The following is a 10,329-nucleotide window of genomic DNA, read 5'->3' on the forward strand; positions in this document are numbered from 1 at the left end:
AGACTAAGAATTTACTAGAAACTACACCGATCACTGTCTCCACTGTTGGTAAATGTGAATAGAACAAAAGCCACACAGCTAAATTGACAAGTTACATTTTCCAGATGACTGTGAGCTCAGTTGTGCTTGGAGAAGAGACATGTTCTAAGTTACATTTATCCCATTAACCTAATATAGAGCCATTTGTTCTATTGTTGCTTCTGTATTTGATTCTATAGTATTTCATTCATTCCTTATTTTTTTATTTGTTAGTTGCTTTCAGAAGCTAGGCACAAAATAATTTCACAGACGTGTGTGTGATAGTTGTAGAGATGTGATTTGAGAATCTCACACTGATTCACTGATGCAGTTTGGACAAATCCAAACGCAGAGATTGCTGTTCAGAGATCCAAACGTGGTCCAGTGAAGTTGTCAGAGAATGTTCCTCATCTTCCTCACCACTGCTGGCTGTACTGTGAAGACTGTAAGATAAACAGGCATTATTCCCTAGTGTAAATACACAAAATGTGCTCTGACTTTACAAGCAAGTTCTATCCTGAGATGGGTGCCAAATAAATAAATACTTTTATTTATGGCATATTAAATCGGAGAACCAATTGTTTTTTAAAGGACATACAAATCTGAATGCCATCAGGTCTGTTAGAACACTGAGGGTGATCTAACATAACGTTAAAGCCGGGCTCAGAGTATCTTGCACGTCAGCTGGATTCTCGCAATGTCACAAGGTCACGCGAGAATCGCGGTATCACATATCACGAAAAAAATCCATCTTGTCAGGCTTCGTGTAATAGGCTCGTTGGAGATGAGCTGCACCTCGCCTGTAAAGTGGACGAGAGCAGGCGGCAGCAGCAGCGGGCGGTGACATAAAGACGCGGTCAAGTCGGACAGTTTCAGAGATGGTTTTGTAGCCGTTTCCAGCCGCCTTCAGGCTGAACAGGAAGTCACCGAAACACTCACATCCTGTTAGGTCCGACTCCGATTTAATAAAATGTTAGACCCATATTTCAAGTCTCCAGTTGTTATTATTATGACAGAGTAGCTGTCAAAATGCTCTACATGCGATCTGTTGCTGATGTTAATAACAGACTGTAGATGATACGTACTCTGAACAGATTTAGTCTTCTAAACTTCTAAATGTCACTATCAGCCACGTGTGTTCTGTACAGAATAAGCATTTCAATCAGACAAATAGCAAAATCCCTACGATTCAAAAACAATAAAAAGTTGATGTAAAACGTCATCATGTTGAGTCGATTCTGAACCAATCAGCTGTTAGATCAGCTGAGAGCCAGGCGTTTCCCAGCATGCCCCTGGGTATGCCTGGGTCTTCCAGTCGGTGGAAAGCAACTGCGGCGCCTGGCTCTCAAACCTGCGGCCGCCTTGATCTCGTGAGGTTATCGTTGCCTACGTGTGCATGACGTCAGAGCGGGTCAGGATCAACTCGGACACAAATCTACCCAGCATGCATTGGGCGTCGATCTCCAACAAGCCCTATGTGTTTGTGTCCGATCAGCAGCTGACAGAACCAATCAGCGTCCGGCGAGGAGCTGCTGGCAGCTACAGGCGTGGTTTAGGTGTGTGCGAGAGTCGCGACTGTTTGTTCAAAACAACAATGGCGGTCGTGATAGACAGATGGTTCATCCAATCACCAATGACGATTTCTAAAGTGGATCTGTGTATGATCTGGCTCATCATGTTGTCAGACTACAGGAGTTTCTGGACGCTTTATCTCCAATTCCTCCTAATAATCGGCAGAGAAATCTGGTCCTGGACCAGATTTTATTATCATATTACTAGTATCGCATGTCCAGACCTTCCTCCACAGCGCTGCAGAGGAGGGTCTGGCTAGTCAACACAGCATTCCTGGATGGGTGAAAAACGTGCTCTGGTTAATTGGCATTTCTTTAAACCAATCACAATCATTTTGGGCTAAATGCCACACGGAGCCACGGTGCCTCTGCAAAATAGCCTCGGGAAGGAACTTGTTTTGGTGGAACGTGTACGTTCAAAAGTAGTTTTAGTCGTGCAACAGAAAACTCAGATTGGACAGATAGTCTAGCTAGCTGTCTGGATTTACCCTGCAGAGATCTGAGGAGCAGTTAACCATAGTCCTCAGAAATCCACCGGAGTTTAGAGCTACATGACCACGGTGTAAACCACGTCATGTTCTGCCTGTTGCTAGCAGCGCCACCCCTCGTCTAAACCAAACGGAGTATTTCCAGTAAGTGAGAACGCGTCTGACACAGACAATCTCCTGTTGTGTGCTACATGTGTGAAAGGCAATCTTCGGACAATCTGGACACGGCTTCTGAATCCTCTCGGATGTCATGGAGAGGAAGATAAAAGACGGTGAAAGTGCAGATACTCAGGGGCGTAGCACAACATTCTGGGCCCTGTAGAAAGGAATTTTCTATGGGCCCCTCCCCACATCCACAGCTATTCATTCTAGCATCGTTTTGGGTCCTCCTCATATGAGGGCCCTGGGTACTCAGTCCCTTTCCCCCCCCCCAGTCTGACGCCCCTTCAGATACTTACTGAGTATCTGTTGGAGATCTTAGCACTGTAATGGACAGGTTTCTTCAGGTTGCCCTTACAGTGGGGACAATGGTCTCCAGCTAGAAACATGGAAACAACACATGAAAAACTGAATGCATGCTTACCAACTGACAAACAATCAACAGACATACAGAAGAAAACATGCCATCAGAAACAATAAAATCAATGAACAGGGTCAGGTATTAAAACAAAATAAAGACAATATGATAAAAGTCTCTTAATGTTGTGTCATGTGATCTAAATTTATTTGCGTGTGTTTTCTTAAGTTGCAGTGCAGTGGCCCCTTAGGGCCACCGTACATTTACACCTGTGAGATGCAGCTAAGATGCAGCCTGCCAGTGCAGACAGATTAACACATTAAAATTAGAGTTTAGCTACCTGAAATTTACTGTGTAAGACTAGCATCAGACACACTTGCGGTCAAGTCTTTAGAAATTATGTTAAAGCCGAGCTCAGCAGCAAACAGCAGACAGGCACAACTAACTGGTGAACATAGTGGAGCATTTAGCATCTAAAGAGACAGATATTGTTCTCAGGAGTTTGTGGAGACTACACCAGAGCTAAAATGAGAGAGAATATTGGACTCAGGGTGTTTTCACACCTGGCTCATTTGGAGCGTTTCCCCCAAAGATCGGTTTAACTGGGCATATATAGTCTCGCATAGCCAGACCTTCCTCCACAGCGCTGCGAAGGAAGGTCTGGCTAGTCCACACAGCATTCCGGGATAGGAGAACAACATGCTCTGGTTTATTGGCATTTCTTTAAACCAATCACAATCGTCTTGGGCGGTGCTAAGCGCCGGATGGAGCCACGGTGCCTCTGCAAAACAGCCTCTGGAAGGAACTTGTTTTGGTGGAACGTGTGTACATTCAAAAGTTGTTTTAGTCGTGCAACAGAAAACTCTGATTGGACAGATAGTCTAGCTAGCTGTCAGGATTTACCCTACATCACCAAAAATGTGGCGGTTATATCCCATGTAGTCTATCTTTTGAAATAAGAATTAGAAAATAGAAATGAAATTAGTTAGGGCATAAAACCAATGATCTGTTGATCTTTACGAATCAAGACTCCTTAGTCTATGGCATAGCAGTCAGTGCTGAAAAAAAAAGTTTAAATCGAAAGTCAATTTGAATCGTGGATTTGGAGAATTGTGATACTGCTAGTTCTAAATATATCCATGTTAAGAATAATGATACCTGTTTGTTCTTGTGTTGTGGTTGATCCGGTTGCATTGCAGCTGGTCTCAGAACTCTTCTGCAACAGCTGTAAAGGAGAGGGTAAACTAAACACTCCAAATACAGCGAAAGCAGCGGAAAAGAACACAGTTAAAGGTAAAATATGTGCCGTATTTTACTAAAAAACAATGTGTAGACTAATACAAAAGAAATCCCTCTCAATCATCACTTATTATGAACCACTAGAAGTGTATGGTGGTATTTGTATCTGCAGAGACCCTGCCTTCTGCCTGGAGTCTCTCTCTTCTTAACATTTCGCTGTGTGCGGGACGTTTCTGGGCGTCAGCAAAGAGCCTTTGGGCCCCTGGTGGGTGTGTAACCCCCAGCCAATAACAGCGTGCAAGTTGTGCTTTGATTTTAGCTACCTGTTTTATAACTTTTTCTTGTTATGTTATTATCACATCAGAAGCTAACCGGTCACAATCTCCACAAAACAGAACACATATTTTAAAGGTCCCATGGCATGAAAATTTCACTTTATGAGGTTTTTTAACATTAATATGCATTCCCCCAGCCTGCCTATGGTCCCCTAGTGGCTAGAAATGGCTATAGGTGTAAACCAAACCCTGGGTATCCTGCTCTGCCTTTAAAAAAATGAAAGCTCAGATGGGCCAATCTGGAATCTCCTCCTTATGACATCATAAGGAGAAAGGTTACCTCCCCTTTCTCTGCTTTGCCCGCCCAGAGAATTTGGCCTGCCCGTGAGAAAGAGAGAGACATCATGGCTTGAAAACAAGCAAAATGGCAGTTGGTCAAAGCCACACCCCCACCCTCCACCTTGCACCCCCTCTCTTCTCCTCAATAGCATTTAAAGCTACAGACACAGAAATGGCACATCCTAAGGAAAGCTCATTGTGGGACTGGCTCTAGTGGCTGTAATTCTGCACCAAGGCTGAATTTCAGGAAAGACACTTCAGGTACAGTATTAGGGGACCACTAAGGTCTATATAAAAGAGACTTCAGATACAGTATTAGGGGACCACTAAGACCTATATAAAAGAGACTTCAGATACAGTATTAGGGGACCACTAAGGTCTATATAAAAGAGACTTCAGATACAGTATTAGGGGACCACTAAGACCTATATAAAAGAGACTTCAGATACAGTATTAGGGGACCACTAAGGTCTATATAAAAGCATCCAAAAAGCAGCATGTCATGGGACCTTTAAACGCCAACTCATAAGTTTTATCTAGTGCAAAATGGCACACAATCTCTCAAACAGTAACCTCAAAAGGATTTTTTTTCTGTTTAATACCGTATTGGCCAGAATATAAAACTAGTCTAGACTTTTGAACGTCAACATACTGTACATTCACAACAGCAGATGGCACCAAATAGCGAGCCACCTGGCAGTGAGGATGACGTTCTGTGGGAGGAGCCAGTTGGAACCGGAGCATGATGGGAGTGACGGCAGAGTGAACTGGCGGCTCGGGCCACACCTGAATGTGACATGCATTCTGTTTTAATATCCGATTCCGAACCCAACCTAAGCCCGACGCAGTTAATGTAAAGTGAAGCACTGAGTTTGTGTTACGCTGTCTAGAATGCGGCTCAGGACGCATCGGCTATTTTTTTCCATTTGTCTGTCCGGGGACGCTGCTGAAACTGATGTGGCTGGCACAAATCTAGAGACACAATATCCCCGGGGACTGGCTGAAGGTAAGTAGTAAGTAAGTAAGTAACATTTATTTATAGAGCACTTATAACAGAAAAAAATCACAAAGTGCTTTGCGTAAATAAGAAGCCGTGGCTGTCGGGTATGGAGCTCTCAGCCTCCTGCCGGAACTCCGACTGCAGGTCGAAGGTGGGAGCGAAGCCGGATCTGGGCCTGTCCCACAGACAAAAAAAAGATAAAGGACGCAACTCCACTTTCTTCCACTGTGCAAAAGTGAAGCCAAAATATCTCGGATATGGGAGCTGCCATCTTGTAATTTTGGAGCCAGAGTCTGCGCAGTAGTGATCGGGCGCTGGAGCCGCTTTATAAAGTCCCGCCCATACACCTGCCCAACCCCACGTGGGTTCGGGAACAGTTTGATTTTCCAGTTCGCTCCATTAGTGGTGAAGGAGTTGGCTAAGGCTAACGCTAGCGTTGCTAATGCTAAATATAAGCCGATAGTTGTCAGTCTCCCCTCTTGTTGTGACATACGTCACGACCAAACGTTAGCGATTGGTTATGGCAGATCCAGAGTGGCTCTGGGCAGATCCAATAGTTTTAAACTTCAACAGAGTACCTGCCTTCAAGGAAGTTAACACTTGTCAGTGGACAGTGGCCAGACTCTCTGTACAAATGAAATGTACCAGAGTCTGGTAGGACCAGACTACCCCAGAAGGCCCATTAGGAGGGAAATTATTTTATTAAAAAGGGGTCCAAAACAACAGCCTACCTTGCGGTTTTTTAAATAATTATTTTCAAATGAAATTATTTTTGTTTGAAAGTATTATTGTTTTCAAAAAGTCTTTTTGATCCTTCAGATATCTTCCCACCCTAAAGAACCCTATCAGAGCAACATTCCACTCAGGATATCAGAGCTGTGCATTTGTGCATTTGACCTGAGGGGTGTCTTATGTTGAAATAAGTCTCGACTTATTTATTGTTTCTTAACTCAGAAAAAAGGTAACCATTAAATCCAACTGGAAAAACAAACATATGTTGTGTCTAAACCATAGACATCCATTTTATTTTCGATTCTGAACACATCCTGGAAATCAACAACCGGATACAAGCTGTCAGATTCACACAGGAAACGAGTTTGACCCCACGCTGGGGTGTCAAATGTCCCTTCTCAGTTTCCAATCAGCCCTGCTGTTGTTCAATAATAAAGTAGACAGACTGCTGCTGGATCACCATCAGCAGAACCGTCTATATGACTAGTTTTGGAAGAAATGTCTTAAGAACATCCACCGTAGAAGTTCCGTTTTTAACTGTTACGTCAGGAACATCATTGCGTTGCAATTCCACCATTTGGCTGTTATGTCCAATTTGCTTCAAAGCCCGGTGTACTTCCTGGGGGTCTGGCACTAACATGCACGCCCGGCCCAGCTACCAAACCAAAGAATAGAGAAGCTCGGATTACAACACACACAGAGGGAGCGTGACTTCATTCTCTGCTCAGGACGCCATTACTCCACTATATCTTTACAAAGCACGTATTTGTTAGTTTCTACATTAATGTTCTGAATGTTGCGTTATAGTTGTTAATAGCTAATTACAACACTATTTACCTGCTGTTTGTCTCTGGCCATCCTGCGGTCCAGAGCACTCTGACGGCGCCTGGCCTCCCAGTGCATGGCCGACATCCTGATGCACAGCAGCAGCTACAGGAGACAGTCACAGCTCAATGTTCACTATGGAATGATCTGACTTTGTTCATTTTGTAGGGAACAAAAACTGTGGTTTGCTCATGCATTAGGTCAAATTAATCTCACATTGCCAGACCATCCTCCACGGCGCTGCGGAGGAGGGTCTGGTTAGTCCACGCAGAATTCCAGGATGGGAGAAAAACGTGCTCTGGTTTATTGGCATTTGTTTAAACCAATCACAATCGTCTTGGGCGGCGCTAAGCCCCGGACACAATGACAGTGCCTCTGCAAAATAGCCTCAGGTAGGAACTTTTGGTGGAACATATGTACGTTCAAAAGTAGTTTTAGTCGTGCAACGGAAAACTCAGATTGGACAGATAGTCTAGCTAGCTGTCTGGATTTACCCTGCAGAGATCTCAGGAGCAGTTAACCATAGTCCTCAGAAATCCACCGGAGTTGAGAACACCAACACAAAGAAAGAGAAAGGGGACGGACATCCGGCCGAAATGAGGGACATCCGGCGGAATTTCCAGCAGCACCTGAACAATCCCTTAAATGAAACGTTGTCGATATAGACTAGGTTACATTGATAATAATATATACAATAGGCTATATAAAACACAACGGCAAGACAAATGTTAAGTGTTAATGGAATATTTAAACCTGCAATAACAGATTGTGTGGTCATTTGGGGGCAGTGGAGACCAGGTGTAAACACAACATTGACTTATCACCTTTTCAGTTGATAAGGCTAATGTGATAGCAAACAGTTGCCTATTTACTTTTCCAGCAGACACAGAGCAACATTAGCATAGCATTAGCACATAAAATATCTGGCTCTCTACCTGCTAAATGCTGCCTGGTAGAGCTCCACGGAGCTGTTGGTAATAACACCTTTCACACAGATGTAGTCATGCGGTCCGCATTGGTAATATAAAATATTGACTATATTAAGTGTAGGTGGTAGGGATGAGAAGATCTGTTCACCCTTCATGTGGAGTCCTACTCAGCTTGTGAAAATAGTTGTAATCAAGTCAAGTATTTCCCAGGGAAGGTCTTGCGGAAGATGCTATTGAGTTGCGTCATGTGAAATGTAGTGTTTGGGGCTGTATCGATTTTAACCAGCGGTGGAAGTGTTCAGATCTTTTACTTCAGTAAAATTACTAACACCATACTGTAAAAATACTCTGTTACAGTAAATAGTCCTGTATTGAAAATGCGTGTAAGTATCATCAGAAAAATGTAGTTAAAGTATTAAAAGTGAAGAATTCTCCTCCCATTGTAGAAAGTGTAAAGGATCCAAACAGTTGTGTGTTTAATGGTCTAATCATTTCAGCTGGACTTGTAGGCCGTTATATTGCTGGCTAGTTTCATTTATTTATTAATAAAACATCAGATTTTATAAACTATATGTGTTTTGTGTGCAGAAATCTTAATGTGTAAAGTAACTAGTAACTAAAGCTGTAACAGATGAATGTAGTGGAGTAAAAAGTACAATATTTCTCTCTGAAATGTAGCGGAGTAGAAGTAGAAAGTGGCATGAAAAGAAAAGACTCAAGTAAAGTACAAGTACCTCAACATTTGGACTTAAGTACATTACTGGAGTAACTGTACTTACCACTGATTTTAACCATTATGTTTTTTATGTCTATGCTAACTGGCGGCTGTTTGCTGCGACCTTATGTCGAACAGACAGACACGAGAGTGGTATCAATCTTCACAATGAATCTACTGTAAATCAGCTGATAAAACAGCAACAGGTATGCTTAAACTTCAACTTTTCAGGTGTCAAAAGTTAGCAGGTAGCTTAAGCAATATATATATATATATATATATATTATACAATACGATATTTTGTTCTGATACCACGATCATGTTCAGAGGTACACCTGTTTCCTCTCTGTCTAACTGCATTGTATGTAGAGTTTTTGATCTGACATCAGAGTAACCTGATACACTTTAACGCCCAACCACTGCCATCAGCTCCTCTGATTACTGATCTCTTCCTGTATTACCGGCTCGCAGTGCAACACACTGACTATCCTATCACAGCTAATCGCTAGTTTGACCATTTTGTTAATAAGATGGTTATTACATTTTATCACGGTGTCATGCATTTAAATATGCCCAGCGTGCATGGACTTACACTACCGGTCAAAAGTTTGGGGTCACTTAGAAATGTCCATTCCACTCCATTCCAGACAGAATACCACTTGAGATCAGTTGCATTGTTTGTTTTTTTAATCAGGGCAGCAGTTTTCAGATTACATTATGTGCTTACATAATTGCAAAAGGGTTCTCCAATGTTTTCTCATTTAGCCTTTTAAAATGATATCAGAACAGAATGTGCCTTTGGAACATTGGATGAATGGTTGCTGATAATGGGCAATGTAGATATTGCATTAAAGATCAGCAACAGTCGAGAACCCTTCTGCAATTATGTAAACACATAATGTAATCTGAAAACTGCTGCCCTGATTAAAAAACAATGCAACTGATCTCAGCTGGTATTCTGTCTGGAATGAAGTGGAATGGACATTTCTAAGTGACCCCAAACTTTTGACCGGTAGTGTACATTAAATATAAACCAGATACAGAATGGGGCACATGCATTTAAAAGTGATTCTATAAAAAGGCCAAAATGTAAACGTTATAATTTCATGTGACAGCAGGCAATACAGTTCAGCACAGTGATGTCTGAGAAATGTTTACTGACCTGACCCGTGTCCTGGAGAGAAAGCAGCTGTATTGTCAATGGAGGACTGGTAGAGGCTGAGGTGTCAGGCTCTCTTTACCTCTGTCCTATCTCTGACCTTGTTAAGTGGAGTTTCCAGGCAACATAATGCTCTCCTTTGGTAAGAGAGAAGCAGAAAGGTAGGGTGGATAAATCATTGTTTGCCACCTCCTGCAGCGTGTGTGTGTGTGTGTGTGTGTGTGTGTGTGTGTGTGTGTGTGTGTGTTCTTGTTTAACTATATTTGTGGGGTCTCAAAACCAGGAGTCCAGTATACTTGTGGGGTCCCGAAAGCTTTGTGGGGCCTAAATGCTGGACCCAACAACTTTAAAGGGCTGTTTGGGTGTTAAGACTTGGTTGTAGGATTAGGGTTAGAATTAGGTTATGGTTAGGGTGAGGGTTAAGGTTAAGGTTAGGCATTTAGTTGTGATGGTTAAGGTTAGGGTAAGGGGCTAGGGAATGCATTATGTCAACGACGGGTCCCCACAAAGACAGTGAAACGC

General features: G+C 42.7%; 1 protein-coding gene across 1 annotated transcript; it reads right to left on the reverse strand.

The window, feature by feature from the left end:
* Positions 1-284: 284 nt before the first annotated feature.
* On the reverse strand, positions 285-9,935 carry LOC116045071 (coiled-coil domain-containing protein 200). Its single transcript, XM_031292592.2, has 5 exons — positions 9,811-9,935; positions 7,017-7,109; positions 3,753-3,819; positions 2,536-2,615; positions 285-461 (listed from the first exon to the last, which is right to left on the reverse strand). Exons 2-5 carry the CDS (start codon positions 7,089-7,091, stop codon positions 435-437), a joined length of 249 nt encoding a protein of 82 aa, XP_031148452.1. The 5' UTR covers positions 7,092-7,109; positions 9,811-9,935; the 3' UTR covers positions 285-434.
* Positions 9,936-10,329: the final 394 nt, after the last annotated feature.

Source organism: Sander lucioperca, chromosome 2 (genome assembly GCF_008315115.2).
Source record: "Sander lucioperca isolate FBNREF2018 chromosome 2, SLUC_FBN_1.2, whole genome shotgun sequence".
NCBI lineage: Eukaryota > Metazoa > Chordata > Actinopteri > Perciformes > Percidae > Sander > Sander lucioperca.